Source organism: Coturnix japonica, chromosome 22 (assembly GCF_054131305.1).
Source record: "Coturnix japonica strain WE chromosome 22, WE-NBRP24, whole genome shotgun sequence".
Lineage (NCBI taxonomy): Eukaryota > Metazoa > Chordata > Aves > Galliformes > Phasianidae > Coturnix > Coturnix japonica.
The window spans coordinates 7812116-7828154 of NC_140684.1; the positions used below are offsets into that span (position 1 = coordinate 7812116).

The 16039-nt window shown below is 43.4% G+C and overlaps 1 protein-coding gene across 16 annotated transcripts in view; it reads right to left on the bottom strand.

Moving 5' to 3' along the window:
* Nucleotides 1-240: 240 nt before the first annotated feature.
* COL26A1 (collagen type XXVI alpha 1 chain) overlaps nucleotides 241-16039 on the bottom strand; it is a 127421-nt gene continuing 111622 nt past the window's right edge. For 4 of the 16 annotated variants that reach the window (XM_085521710.1, XM_085521704.1, XM_085521708.1 and 1 more), the window contains 7 exons: nucleotides 14907-14999; nucleotides 13653-13714; nucleotides 11184-11246; nucleotides 8292-8336; nucleotides 6976-7020; nucleotides 5800-5884; nucleotides 241-3468 (listed from right to left, as the gene is read on the bottom strand). In XM_085521710.1, the coding sequence (XP_085377836.1) occupies nucleotides 3320-3468; nucleotides 5800-5884; nucleotides 6976-7020; nucleotides 8292-8336; nucleotides 11184-11246; nucleotides 13653-13714; nucleotides 14907-14999 (542 nt within the window). In that variant the 3' untranslated portion in view covers nucleotides 241-3319. Of the gene's footprint in view, nucleotides 3493-5799; nucleotides 5885-6975; nucleotides 7021-8291; nucleotides 8337-11183; nucleotides 11247-13652; nucleotides 13715-14906; nucleotides 15000-16039 lie in introns of all 16 variants that reach the window. The other 12 variants (XM_015881021.3, XM_015881017.3, XM_015881019.3 and 9 more) reach the window with 3 other exon arrangements.

Sequence of the window (16039 nt, forward strand, 5' to 3'; positions counted from 1 at the left end):
TGCAATGCAGGGTGTGCAAACTTTACATTGCTTGAAGGCTTACCAAAGCTTTCTTCCCTTCTTTCCTTCCTCCCTTCACTTTCCTTCTTTCCTACCTTCCTTCCTTCCCTGCTCAGATTTGCATACGTACAGTGAGAGAAAGCTGAGATGGCAGGAAAGGAAAACAGATGCCTTAATTTCAGGATGCAGTCTGCTTGAACTTGCTCTGAACTTTGTAAATACAGGACACCTGACATCATACTCATTTACAGTATGTTTATTTCTCAGTGCATTACATGAAAGGTCTTTGGTATTTGTGGGTTCTTGAATACTGCTCCCACTCTGCTCTGTAAGAAAATGCTGAATACAAAACATTCCATATACAGTAACAAAACCCATAGCAAATAAAGAGAAATAGGTATCTTGAACAATAACATAGCGATATGAAAACAGGTAAGTAACCATGCAAGAGGTGGAACAAACAGGTTGTGTTTACAACAAACATTAGAGCCTGCCATAAATTAACTCATCGTGTCAGAAGAGGTTATTTATTCGTGTTCTAAGTTAAGAAACTACATGACTGCAAAGTACTGCCTATGGCCGCCCTACTGAAGACCAAATGTTGTATAGCTTATTACAATGGGCCCATTTGCACACATACAAAACACACTGATATAAATAAAAAGATAATGTGTAAAATAAGTAGTGAAAAAGTTAACATTTCTTTCTATGGGTGGGAATGTGCGCTGTGGACAGTTATAGCACCTTTGAATTGCCTGGTTTCAAAGCAATCATGGAGACTGCAAGTAGTTTAACCCCTATATCACCAAGCATGGAATGTAATCTCGAGTAAAGCAGAAGCTGTAAACATGGAAGAGAAAGAATTTCCAATATATTGTACTAAGAAGTAATTCCAGAAGCTGATTGTCTTTTGGAAGCCTTTGTCACAGTGGTCAGGTTCATTACATTAAAACAGTTCATTGTAGAGACTGGGATTGAAACTGAACCCCAGAGCCAAACCTTCAGAAAGCCACATGTGAGCCATGTGCTCTGCTCCACTGCAAGCAGCACCAGCTCCTGTGAGCAGGAGACTTGGATCTGCTTGTTATGGCCTCTCCCTGTTCCTATGGGAGGTGATGGCAAAACTACTGCAGAGTTTGGTGAGAGCAGACGAGTGTTCTTCTCTCTCGTTTATTCTTATTTCCCCAGGTTGGTATCAATTCTTTACAGTAAGTGCAAATTGGATATTCCGGAGAGAAGCATTCTCCACCTCCCAGGTGTACCAGATTGCTGGTGAACGTGAGGGTGCACAAGTTGCAAGGGTTTTCAGTTGTGCAATGTGCTTCTGGTTTGCTCACGGCAAGGAAAATGCATTTCTACCACCAGAACTGATCCAAATTAAAAACATACTGAAACATGAAGAATTTCAAAGAAGTTTTAGGAAAAAAAGGACAAGAACACACTATGGTATTGCACAGTATGCATGTAAGATAAAGCAATAACATTTCAATTAAAATACATTTCTAAATGAGTACGCATCCAGATAAATCCACTCTCAAAGTTACACAGACATGGCAAGATGCGTAGATGCCCTGGTTAAATGAATCTTAGTATCCTGCCTAAGATGGGAAACGTGGTTGGAATGGTTGGCTTAGTCATGAATACTGTTAATAGCTGAGTTTGAGGCTGTGTTCACCTTTACAGCATATTTAAACTGGGACTGTACAAGAGTGTGGTCTGACTGTTGTGTAAGCAGTGAGGAACGAAACTCCAGGTGAGAAGGAAAGTCCAGTTGGTTTAATCCCACTGTAACCCAACTTAAAGATACAGTACCACATGAAAGGGAGATACAGGTAATGAAGCAAGAAGTGTGGAGAGCAAAAGCTGATGTAGCTCTTAAATCAATTTGGAAAAGGCAATAATTAGAACTGTTGCAACCCAAACCTAACCAATCTTTTGACTGTTGGCTTGGCAGGATTCATTGGAAACAACTTCTATTACATTTCCTTTCATCTTACCACTAATTTGTTTTAAATAATTTCTTCATTTAAGATCTGAAATCCTAGTCAATACGAATGGAGAGAGTACTCATTAAGCTAATGCAATAGCTTGGAATTCATAACGGCAAACTCAGAGGGAAAAAAAAATCAGTACCGTTGGTTGTGTCGATCAGTCTTACCCTTTCTAACAAAATTCAGTGTCTACGTGAATGGCTTGTCCAATTGGATTTGCACAGAAGGTGTAAGAGATTCATTGGTCGCTGAAAGGCAGGTTCAGCCTCTTCACCTTGAATGCTGGGACTTTCCTCAGACAGTTGTTATTGCAAATAGTAAAATGATTTTTGTATTTAGCTCCTGAGTGCAGGATAAGCTCCTGTCAAGACTAATCCCAGAGTGTGATTTGCTGCTACGCTGGGGATTCAAGTAGCAAAGATTCACCCATAGAATAAGAAAACCTGTGGTAATACTTTTCCTTATTGACATGGAGTTAAGAAACTATTGCAAAACATTCTCTGAGAATAGTTATTGCTGCTATTTAATTTTCACTACATGTAGGTACAAAATGAACACAGCGGGGCAGAACTCCATTGCAATTCCATCATATTCCATCCATACTGTCTAAACTTTTACAGAAACAGCCTAATCTCATTGAAGTCAGAGTACACTATGAACTTGTTTATCAAAAGTCCTTTCACCAACAGAAGTAAATGCCGTTCACATGCAATCAGCAACATGAAGAGTAGAGATTTTGATGCTAAAGTCTGAACAGGAATCTGAATTTTCAGACAGTTTAAAGCATTCCTGGGATTTTCCAACTTGTTCTTTGCTTAAGAGAAATCCTTGCAGATAAGAATGCTTTAAAGGCCTCTAAAAGCGTTGCCTTCAAGTGGGAGTCAGCTTGACACCATTGCATGAAACAAAAGCAGATGCCACCAACTACACCAAAGGACAAGGCTAAGGTTTGGCTATGAGCCTAATTGGGGTTGATTATGTCAGCAGTTAAGCAGAGCTTTACTGAGTAACTTTCAAGGGATGCAGAAATAAGGGAATGATTAAACTCTGGAGCCATATTCAGGAGGTGTTATAGCTATGGACAGCTTCCAATACATGACATCTGGTATTCCAAAGGCAAAATAACAATATCAAGAAAAACATCCTTAAGACCCTCTCCAAGCTATGGGTAAGATACTCCCTGCAATAAGGGGATAGAATTGGCCAGGTAAGCAAACTCAATTGCCAATACTAGAGCTTCCTACTCACTTCATTTGCACTCTGCAATTAAGCACTGGGATACTGTATCTTTAACTGGTGGACGGGCAGGGAGAAGACTTGAGATGCTCCTACTTCATCCGACTGCTTCTCCTTTTGGCTTCACTGTCATCCAGCAGTGAAGAGAGGATCTGGTAGGCTTGTGGTTGCTGGGGTCCTCCACGCTTGATCTTGATGCTGCTTCGCAGGGGGGAACCCGGGATCACGTCTTGTCCAGAGCCTGGCTCAATGGAAGATAAAGAGTCTGTAAGGAGAGAAAGTCACGGGAAAGCACTATTTAAAAGGGGAGGCTAAGGAAGGAGTGAATGGGCCTTTCTGAATGGTTCTTCTGGAAGAAGTGTTGTCCCTCCTGCTGTCTTTCTGTCCAGCAAGAAGTCGTGTTTGCTGCAGTCACACTACTCCAATATTTTGCTTTTTTGCTGTCTGAACTCTTCAGGGTAAATACTACCACTGCAAGCAACACAGCAGCTCCTGTCCCTGTTTGTCACCTCATTTATAAAAGCACTGCTCTGTTATTGATCACAGTTTGCCTTGGGCTGCAACTGCTACTCAGCATTGCCCACAGACTCCTGTTACTGAAGGGAAAAGCGTTAGCAGGCAGTCACACAGAAGCGATGTTCCTGGGGACAGAGGTACCATTTCACTCCTTGTAAAGGTGGTCATCTTTCCTGAAAGGGCTGAACGAAAACTTGACCCACCTTTGGCTACAGCCATATTAGCAATAAAGCTGGGAATAAATATTAGCTGTCTGCTCTCCCAGCATGCTTCATGTTAACACACACCTTCTCTTTCTACAGCATCCTACCTTACAGAGCTAGATGTGCTTTTGACTACAGCCACTCTTCACTTTTCCCAGCAGTCAGCAGCAGATGCTGACAACGTGATGCTGCCTCATCACTTGGAATGTCCTGCTTTCTTCCTTTTACCTTCAGAGATGGATGTTTGTTTGCTCATTTCCCTGCCAAGGGTTCAGCCTCACACCCCAGACCCTCAGCCTTGGTTCATTCACTTGAGGCAGCACTTCTATGCCAAGGGAGTGCTTGGCTGCAGGATTTGTGCTGTGCTCACTGCAAGCACATGCTGCCAAACAGTTTGGGCTTCCCTGTGTCCTGCTGGGCTGCTCTCCACTGTTTGCTGGGCCAGATAATCTCCCACTGCCCTCCCACTGCAGGGAAGAGGTTTGTTTGCTGGTATGTTTTGCCTTGTTGCTTGGGTGGCTGTGGTTTTGAAGCCATGCTGACTGTGAAGTTTCCTGGGAAAATGAGAGCATGCGATTGGCATCTCTGCGTGGGTCTGTGAGCTGGGTGGAATTGGGCTACCCAGGAACCTGTGGTAAGATCTGTGACACACTACACTGGAAACACCACCAGATAGTTGGTGCTGGGTGACTTACAGCTGGGTGGTGCCATTCACTGCAAGGGAGGTCTGTGCTCAAGGAAACCCTGCTTTGTTTCATTATGTCTCTTTCCATTTCTTTCAACCATATTCACATACAGAGCCGCACATAATAGCACAGGGAAAACATGCTTCACTTTCTAAGTTCTTTTTCTAAGTAGTGTTTTTGTAGAGTCTAAATATGTCTTAAGAATGGGACTATTTCAAAAGAACAGAATGAAAATATAATTACCTGCACTGTTACTGTATAAAAAGGGAACTATTTATATAAAGTCATGCAACGTAGGTGTCTAAACATAGTTTTTAAAATCATCTACTTTTGCTGGTATAGTTACAGTGGTATAGAGTATCTATAGATATAAATAACTCACATCCACCCCAGGCTATATAGAAAACATACTTATGACAGTAAATATGGTTTGCTGAAATACATGTAAAATTGGGAAACCAGGCAGTTCTGCAGTGGCAAATTTTGTGTGTATTCTCCAGTTCATGCTCCACTGTCTATACAAATTTATAGAGCTGATTTCTTGCTTTACAGTAGTAAAAGCAGAGATGCAAAGTAAAAGATCAAGGAGGGTTAGACCCTGGGTCCTGTATCTGTGAATTTCTCTGGGCTGCAGTTACAGGCAGGGTTCCCCTTCCACTCCTACCAGAACATCAGGCAGGTAGGCATGGATTGCTGCATAGCGAGCCTAATGGGCATCTTCCTGGCACTGTCACCAGGTGAAAGCAAGCAAGCACAAAAAATATTTCTTCTTGGTCTACAAAATCCAATGAAAACAAGAAGCAAACCAGGATTAATGCAGAGGTAAGGTCAGACTGACTGCGGTTAAAATCATGGGTTCATGATTCATGATTTCCCAAAAGCTCATGCTGCTGCCTATTGCTTTTGGAATTAATGCTTTGGGCCTCTAAAAGGTACATCTCCATTGAATGGTGAGGATGGTGAAGAGACCCAGACCTGTTCAGCCATACAATGGAGCACTACACACCATCTGTGAAAACAGTTTTGGTGTCAGTTCTAACAACAAGAACTTCATGGATCATTCATTTTCTGGGTAACACTGACAGAGACTTAAGACACGGGGAGGACATCTAATCATCAAGCAGCTTCCCGAATAGAGGCCCAGTTGTCTGGAAAAGCAATGCTTACCGTGAATTCCTATCATGTGCTCTAGAATCAAGACCCTCTCAGCTAAAATCTTCAGAGCTTCTCGAAGCTGTTGAACACCTTCCCCCTGCAAGACAGAAAAGAAAACCAACAGTGCTATACATTTGCTTCCTGTACATAATGTGAACTCTGTAACACCAAACTGTGCATTGTAAATGTTTAAAAAGAAAAGTCATAAGAAGTGAGATAACCTGAAAAAGTAAATGTTGGAATGAGGGAGAAATCTTTAGAGAAAATCTCCTCAGTTACACCCTGCATTTGCAGAGCCTCTGACTAAGCCAAACCTTTCACTTTGGCAACTCCTGGGTTGTATATTCCTGTCAAATATGTTATGTTATGCAGCTTATTAACTGCACTGTACTACCTGGAGAACAGGTTTTGCTCTTGCCTGACGTTTACCCTGAATATCATTGAGTTTCTTAGGCTTTCTCTTCATTGGGACACCAGGAAACTCAGAGGGCTGGCAAGCCTCATCTTGCTTCTGCCTTATGAACTGGAACAGTGGCACATGTGCTCATCCAGATGGACCTGAGCCAGCAGTGTGTGCTTAAAGTACCTTGAGCTGGATCAAAAGAGGAGCGACCAGCAGGGAGAGGGCAGTGATTGTCCCTATTTATTCTGCCCTCATGAGGCCCCAGATGGAATACTACATCCAGATCTGGGTCCCCCATCACAGAGGACATGGAGCTTTGAAAAGGGTCCAGAGGAGGGCCATGAAGATGATCTGAGGGCTGGAGCACCTCTCCTATGAAGACAGGCTGAAGGACCTGGATTTATTCAATCTAGAGCAGAGAAGGCTGTGGGGTGACTGCATTACAGCCTTCCAGTATTTAATGGGAGATTATAAACAGGAGGGTAGCCAACTTTTTATATGGGTAGATAGTGATAGAGCAAGGAGGAACTGTTTTAAACTAAAGGAGGGAAGAGTTAGATTAGATGCTGGGGAGAAGTTTTTCACTGAGAGGGTGGTGAGGTGCTGGCACAGGCTGCTCAGAGAGGTTTTGGATGCTCCATCCCTGGAGATGCTGCCCTTTTAACTGGTGACAGGAGCCTTGCCCCTCACAAACCAAAGGGAATATGTTTAAATGACAGTAAAGAGTTACAGAGGAAAGCAAAAATGAAAACAAACAAACAAGAACAGTAAAAACCCATGCTTACATCAGCACCTTTATCACCTTCCTCGCCCTTCTTGCCTGGTTCACCCTAAAACAAACAAAAAAGAGAAATTGGTCTCCACGTGACTGAGGATCCTGCCTGGAATTACTTCCCTCCAATGGGCCACGGTAAAGATGACTCCTGAGCTCTGCCCTTGCTCCCAGCAGGTCACTGCTAATTTTGACGTGGATAAACGTGGCTGGGGATAGCCGAGCTGCAGGAGGGGATGGCTGCCATGGCCTGTACCTACAACAGATCTCAATGAACAGTGTTTCAGTCCACAACACTGAGAAAAATGCTGTTCTCCTCCCCCAAACATGCAATTGTGCATTTTAGATTTACAGCATAAAATTCCTCCATTCTTCTTTCATTAATTACTCCTATCATTTTCTGCCTCTGAAGACGCTCATTAAGGTTTTTGTGAGCAAAATCCCTATGTGCTGTCAGCACTGGTCTGATGTTCTCCCTAACCAGGGAGTTCATGCATTTCCCAAAGAACAGCAGACACAAAGAGGTTAAGCCACAAGCTAAAGACAAAGCCTAACAAATGGCTGAATGAAATAGGGCAGAAGTGCCTGGACTCCTCAGACTCATTGGACATCCCTGAGACACTTTCAAAGCAGAGAGCGGGGAAGGGCTGAAGACAAGGTTGTAGGAGCTGTACAGTATGATGAGATGGAATTAAGGAAGGGTGAAGAAAAGCTTCCCAGAGGAACCAGGATCTCTCTGAATGCTGCCAGTCAAGACAACCAACTTGTTTCACTCACTTTCAGCCAAACTTCAACTCTGTTTGCACTCTAGCCATACACGTGCCTGTGCAGACATCTCCTGCATGCACTGGTTCAGCTACTGCCAAGAAATCATTTGGCCAAGTCTCTTAATCTCATTAAAGGTTTTCCAGCTCAGCTTGGCAGATCAAGGTGCAAGAGGACACCAAGAGCAGCTGATGTAGCTTGGGTTAACAGTGCCCACTGTTGAGCTCTGGTAGTGCCAGGAACCTCACACGGCAGGGATGGGTTTCTGTCTGCTGGACTTTAGCTAGAGGGGATCTGCAAGCGCTGCACACCATTGGCATACTGCCTTCCTGATCACTGCTCTCCACCTCTGACCTGTCAGTAGGACTTTGTCAGCAGTCCTTTCCTGCAGTGATCCATTTGCAGAGGAATACTTAAGGTAGGGATTCCTATTGACCTGAGCATTGCATCTGAGAGCTGGCTGAACCAGCTGCAGACCAGCTCGGTGTTTTTATGGTACCAGACATGCCAGGCAGGCACCAAACCCAAATGAGTCTCGTACACACCCGCAAGTACATCACTTACAGGAAGTCCCTTAATGCCCCTCTCTCCAGTCAGACCTGCTTGCCCCTGTTGGAAATAAAGTAAGTGTCATTAGGAGATATTTTTCCATTTGACAAGAACACAGTGTCATTTTATTTTACGAGAGGAATTAAAATGGCTTAATAAAAAACCTTACACTTGGGATAATAAGAAGAAATTCCTCTCCCTTGACATTATCACTTAGAGACAGCAAAAAGGGGTCATGGTTTTCTGTCAAGCATCAGCTCCAAATCCTATCACACTTTGGAGAAGTTTGGTTAAATACTGAGCTGCTCCGCTCCGTACCCTCTCCATAAGATGATTAGCAATTTCTTGTACTTTACAGCAGACAGTTGCATTATAGCAGGAAGGAATTTGGCTGGAGATTTTTTTCTCACAAAGACAGAGCATTCTTCTCTCTAGTAAAACAGACAGGCTGATGCTGCCCCAGACAGCAAACAGAGCCCAGGACTCCCACAGAGCACTGATTTAATCTGCCTCCTGCTCCACACACACGTCCCCACGTTAACCCCAGCAGCTACTGATCAAACCCACACACAGTATTTTGGTTGATTTGTTTCTTTTTCCTGCTGTGCTGATTTTCACATTGTCCTCTGTGCTTTCTTTCTTTCTTTTTGGCTAAACTAAAGCATTTTGGAACAGTTTGTGTTGGTGGAATGAAACACCATCAAATTCAACATCTTTTTAGTCCCTGTTTTCCTCTGCAGCACTGGTTTCCTACCCCAGGACACGCTGGGGCAGAGCAGAATTCCTAACTAGGAGAAGAGCTATAGATTATTTCATGGGAAAGCAGGAGCAGGGCAAGGGGAGGCAAAATTTAAAAGCATCTTTAGAAATCTATTGATGAAACAGCCACATATTGAAACCGGCTCTTCTCCCCTAAACACAAACAGAAACAAGCCCATCCTTTTGTTCCTCAAAAACCATCTAGCTGGCGGCAGCTTTTTGTAGCATTTGCCAAGAAGGGAGAGCTGCTTTGTTACTCCATCCATCCCACTGCTGCTTTGTAGAACACAAATGGGCCTTGGGCATCTCAAAACATTACTGCAGAGACCTGTGCGATGCACAGCCAGGCAGCATCAGACAAAGGCACACGCTGACACAGAGGGCGCCAGGAGGAAGCCCAGTTTGTCAGGTGCTCTGAGCATCTTCAAAGGGAAACACTTGGAATCTGCACTGGAAGGAGGAAGGGCTGTGAAAAAGCACAGGCAAGCAGCAAACCACAGAGAGGAGACATAACAACACACTCGAAATACATAAACAGACTGTTCTCGGTGTCCAGGGGGAACAGAAAAGGATGTTATCAGCTTAAAGGGGATCAAAGGATATTTAGGCTGGATGTTAGAAATATCTTTTATCCCAGGCCCTCAAGAACTCTACCTCTGCAGACTGCCTGCGGATGATGAGACGCATCCCTCACTGGCACTCGTTAAGAATTAGATGAACAGAGGCTGATCATGAGTGGCACACACAAGTATGCCACCGAGGGGATGTGCTCAGACTGCTTCAGGTCTCTTTCTACATCTATTCTTTCAGAGATTAAGCAGGAAGAATGTATAATAGCATTTCCTCATATCTAAACAGATATTGCCAACCCTCCCCTGCTTTTCTTTGCAGCTGCACAGCTCCTCCGCTCTATGTAAAGCCAGCCCTAATTTGTATCCACCAAACCCCAAATTGCAGCACATAGTTGTCAAAACCAGCATTCAAATCCACGCTCACGAAAGACAAAAAGCACACAGAACGTCCTACAGAAATTCTGCCAGAAAAAGCCATCAGCTCTGCTTTCCATGCTAAGAAAGAAAGGACAGGAAACAGCATTTTTCTATTTAGCAAAGCATTGTGTGTTTGAAAAAATCTCATTTGTCCCAAACCTGGAAGGAGAGCGACAGCTCTGAATATGTACCAGGAAGGAATGAGATCAGAGTCTCAAGTATTTGTCTGTACTGAATGTGGACACTGTGCATCACAGCTTTTGTTTCAGAGGAAGTGCAGTAACAGCCTTAGCAATATGACCAACCACAAACTAAAGCACCGCGTTAAGGGAATCATTGAGGATCAGCTCTTACCATTTTCCTGGATGGAAACCAGACACCTTGCCAAATGGCATGATTTCTTCTTTTCAAACTGAAAGTTAGTATTTAATGGCAACAAGCTGTAGTGACAAGCCTGCACTGAAATTACAGCAGTGGTTTCACTCTTCATTAGAACCCTAAACTCTGGGCCCAGAAATGCAGAGTCTAATCTGTTAGTGAAGCCAATAAATGCCCAAAGTGGGTGACCTGCATAAGATACTGTCTCTTAAAATATGCTCTATCTTTCAGGTGATTTCTCATATAAGAATGGGGATCAAGAACCCATAAAATGGGCAAAGATGCTCAAATAAAGTATGAGCTTTTTGCAAGCATATGTGTTCCACTCTCAGATATCCCCTTCTCCTTCATGTGAGTCCCTCAGACGAGCATGAAACAACCCACCTGGGCCTTGCTACCTACCTGCAGACAGTGACATCCAGTGTGATGGAAAAGGTGGCACTTGGAAGAAAATTTGTTCCCTACAGCAGCAGCACAAGAGCATGTCTATTTAGCCACCCCTGTAGACAGGTTTAACCCCTGTAAAGGGTTTAACATTCCAGGTATTTATTACCTATATCTCCTTAGGGAACACCAGACTCTGCGTAAGTCATTCAGTCTTTTATCTGTACAAGAAACCCTCATCTTGTTGTTAGTTTGTTTGTTGCAAAAGACTGAGAAAAGACTCTGCATTTAAAACTGGTTGTGGCTGCAGTCCCATGGAATTGAAAAGACTTGTATAAATTTCTAGGGCATTCACTCAGATCTCACTGGGAATCCCTCCACATACATGAAACCTTACCCTCTCTCCTCGGTCTCCTTTGGAGCCTTTGGGCCCAGGTTGTCCTGGGGAGCCTGGTAAGCCCTGGAAGAAATGCATGACAAGAAGAAATTAGTTTCTATTGTGCATCCATTATGAAGATACAGCCAATTCATTTCCCAGTGATCCTCAGCTCCTGTAAACCTTATACACCTATTAAGTGATTGGGCTGGATTCTTGTTTGCCCTCGAGCAACAACAATGGAAGCTCTTTTTGCAGATATCTTGAGCCCTATATTTTCTTCATATCCCTCACTTTAGGTCTATTAATGAACTGCATGCTGCTGATATAATGTTTTGTGAAGGGCCAGTGTGACAGGATAGTTCTTGTTCCCAGTGACTGAGAAGAAATTAACAAATAGATGGTATGGTTAGCCTAACAATCCCCACTGCTTTACCCCCTCATCATAATTGCCTCAGTGGGTGGCATGAGTAAGCATACATACCTGAAAATTAATTGGATTGTGCAGTGGAAATTATTTTGAAGCGATTCACTCACCCTAATAAACAATTTTCAAATTAAGCCCAATCTCTCCTAATAATTTTGCTCCCTGGGTTGAGTAAATCTATAATAAAGCAAGTCACCAATGGTTATGAAGGGCGTTGTCTCCCAACTTCTACTAGTTGAACTGCTTTGCAGAAATTGATCCAAGTTCTTAAATTTTCCACCCAGTGAAGCCACAGTTAGAAACCAGGCAGGAAAGGAACAATATTGTTTGTTTATATGCACCATGTCAGCTCCACATGACCACGTGCAAGATGCTTTTTTCCACCTCATGTGACTTGAACATCTCTTTGGAGATGCACAAGCAACCCCAGCTCCAGTCCAGGCAGCTGCTGCTTCAAGCTGGTTTGTTTAACAGCCCCCAGGAACCACCAACTCTCAGCATCCAGAGAAACACGCTTTCTAGCACAGCTACCAGGAACCTCAGCCTGCAGTTAAGTGGCCCAACAAGGTCAGGTGTTTCAAGGGACAATGGGAGGAATGCTCTCCCAGTTTTAGGGTTTTGAGGGACTAAAGGAGAAGCATCTGCCAGCTTCATCTGGGAGGCAGCACTGCTCACCATTGTCACGTCGCTCCTTGCCTGCAGTCAGTCCAACCAGCTCACCACCAACTTGTGCAGGCTGACAGCTTAGCTACACCACCCCCAGGCCCACTAAAGATGCAGAAATTCAAGCATGATATAGGAGGTTAACTAGGGTTGGAAAGCAAGGTAGGGCACAGACCAGACTTGGCCTCACATCAGACAGCAGTGAGAACAAAGCTCAAGTGTCCATAGGTGACCTCTGCACTTGACAGCTCTCAACATTCGATTTCAGTGCATGTTTGCACAGTGATGCTCAAGGAACACTGAATTAAGCAAGTCTGTTGTTAAAAATAAAAAATTTATAACGTGTGCCACATGTGAAAAAGCCAGACTCTATTAAAGAACCTATTTATGAATTGTGAATTACCTTATATTTAATCATGTTAAACTGCAACTGTCGTTTTGCTGCCAAATTTCCCACTGTGTTCATATCTATCTGGAGTTTCTCACCGCTCTCCAGAGCATTCACTAATTGAAATGATTCTGCTACACTGGCAAAATTTCACTAACTTGCTCTCATTGCTTCTTCAAAGTGATTAATAAATACATAGCAGAAGTCTCCCTTCTCTAATTTCCAGCAATCCCAAGCCTGTCATATCAGGATCTAAGTTCCATCCGTTGTCTAAATGACTTAAGCTTTCCCTCTCTTCTGTTCTCTCCAGTCACTTTTATCTCTTTAGTCAAGTCACCTAATACTGAAATATTTGATGGCTTGCCTCTCCAGTAAGAAACATTCATCCCAAACTGGAGTCCTGTTGTATCAGCCAACCTCCATCTGGAGCAGTTTGGCCATTCATTATTCATCACAACCTCCATTCTTTCAACTTTCTTTTTTTTTTTTCCATCCATGTGGCTACTCTGCCCTTCCATCACAGCACTTTCTTTGGACTGAGTTTACAACACTCCATAATTATCCCCTTTCCACAATTTTGATATCAATATCTAATCAGTCAAACTGAACAGACTTTGTGATATTTATACTGAATGGAAAGTGCTATTTCCAATAAATTAGGATGAAGAAATTCAACCTGGTGAATTCCCAATCTTTACTCTTTTACATGTTCCACAGGAAATGGGGTGTTTTTCTATCACAATGTTAGTAAAGCCCACGTCAAATCCTTTGCATCAACTCAGGCTACAGTGAAATGTTTTGACACAGTAAGAGCAAGATATGTTGTAATGACTGGGGGAAAACCTGGAAATTTCAACTCCTCATCCCAGTTCACTGTGAAAAACAGGTATCAAAAAATCACAGACTTTCATGAGGAGCCAAACATTGTAGCTGAGACCTATCAAATAATTCTCCTCTTTCTGAAATGAGAAGATGCTCTGCACATACCCCCCCAAAGCACAAAAACCCTTACTTGTGATCCAGGGACTCCAATAGGTCCTGGGGGCCCTTTGGGTCCTGATGCGCCTGGTGGTCCTGGTGGGAATCATCATTTAAAACAATGTTAAGGAGACTTAGAAGGATTTTAAATTCTGAACATACGCATTTCCTTTTATTGTTCTACTTCATCTCTGTGGGTGAGAGCCATTGATTGATCCCAGGACTGCAGCATGTAAGTACTACATCATGCACTGGATTCTTGGGCACCCGTATCCTAATATCACACATGCCCTAGGGAGGATCTTAGAGCTCTGGGAGGGAAAAAAGGTGAAAATAGGCAGGAAAGAAGCTCTGAAGAAACCTCAAGCTAGACCCATGAAACATCAGAGCAGACTGCTGTATTAGAAATGGAAGAAGTCCTGTAGGTGGCCAGGAAAGTCTGCAAGTCTGCATGAGTCTGTCTCTGGTGCTGATGAACACAAAGGAGACAGAGGTTGGATATAGCCAGAACGAGAAGCCAACTGTGGCAAAGCAAAGCACTCTTTTGTTCTTTGCACGCTCACTCCAGTAGCAAAAAAAATTCTTTTTAAGTTTGTATCACAGAAGAGGCCGTTTCCAGGACATATTAAACACTGCCTGAACAGGTCAAATTGCTTCATAGTCACAGAACAAATTCATTACTTTTGGAAAAATAATTATATCCCGACTGCAGCTGTTAAATTGTACCTGGAAATGAGAGACAGGATATTTGCTTAGTCTGAGTTTAGTAATACTCCTCTCTGCTTTGGTTGTCACAACCCTTGAGATGAAACAATGCAGACATGGTATACAAAGTACAGCTGAATTAGCCTCAATCATTAATGCACCACAGAAACGCTTAAGTCAGAGAATAAAGGAACTGAAGGATAAATTAAAGGCCCTCATAATGAAAGGAAAAGTCTTTTCTTCAACTGATGGGAGTTCACCCCTAAATATGCATCATAGGGGAAATGCTGATGCTTGCAGGAATATTATCATTTAAGCCACCTATCAGCACTGAGAAACAGAAGATTTGCTGATGAATTTTGGTCCTAGATTCTGACGCCAGTTATACAGGTACAAATCTGGAGTAGCTCTCAAACCATCTCCAAAGTCTGCATAAATATCATTGAGAACAGCTGGTCAGATCCTGCTCCTGAGGACCACATGCTTTCCTATAGGCATCCAACAGCACAATTCCACTCTCCCTCAGATTCTTTTGCTCCTCTTCCCCATCATTACAGCTTTGCAGCTCAACTGAGTGCATTACCTGGGGGTCCCACAGGGCCCGGTGCTCCTCGCGGTCCTGGCAGGCCAGCCATGATGGTATCTATGACAGTGGAGGCCAGCTGGGGTTCTCCATCTGTGTTAAAAAGCAGAACAGTCAGTGCCCCTGCAGCAAGAGCTGCCCAGCCCCAGGACTTCTCTTTAAAACCCTCTGGCGCCCTTTGCTGGTAAAGGGCAGGCAGCACTTCAGACAGCCAACAGCAGCTTTCCTGACCATACCTGGAGGTCTTGACACTCCATCAACCCTCTAAAAAGTCCACATTTTCCATGTCTGGAGGCCACCAGAATGAAGAATGTCCATCTCTTCCTGCCCATGACCTCAGCCAGCCTTTCAGGCATCCTTTTAACTCATTATGCTGAAATTCTGAGGAACTCTTTGCAGGTGTAAACTCCTGCAGGTGGCTCACAGCTCTACTAATGACAATATCAAGTAAAGAGCAGGAAGGTGGGAGGGATGTTTGTTTCCTCTGCAGGATCCAGCCAATACAACATACAGTGGAATCTCCAGAAGCATTATCAGACACATCACAAAGCCTTTTCAACTTCTGGAGCACTGGCAGCAATAGAGAAAATGTTCAATGTCCATGTTTGAAAGCTTCTCCAAGGGAAATTGTGAAATCTTTTTAACTGCCAGGGACAACAGTATATGTCTGCAATGCCTTCCTGGCAGCAGAGCAGCACGAGATCTAACCCAGGTCCCTCTGAGAACCCAATTTTGAGCCTGAAGCTTGAATGTAAACAGGTAGTTCTTTGACTATTGTTTCCAGACCCATCCATCTTCCCTTCTTCATGGCCCTGAAACAAAACAGCTGAGACTGATTTTATGTTCAGAAGGGAAGGTACCCAAGTGAAGTGTGTAATCCAATTAATTTGAGTTTTATTTGACCATGTCAAAATCCATCATGGCTTGGGAGTAAGATGAGATTGGGAAATGAGCATCGAAGAGCAATTGCAGAGCCTTTTGTTTTTAAAGAACAAGTGGCCAACAAAATGAAATGTGCATCCACTGAGAAAAGGAGAGGATAGGCTGCAAATGAACTGGGATTTAATTACTGCTGGAGTTAAACCAGGAATAAGCATTTGGGTTACAAAACATTCCTGCTAAGTGGTACGTTA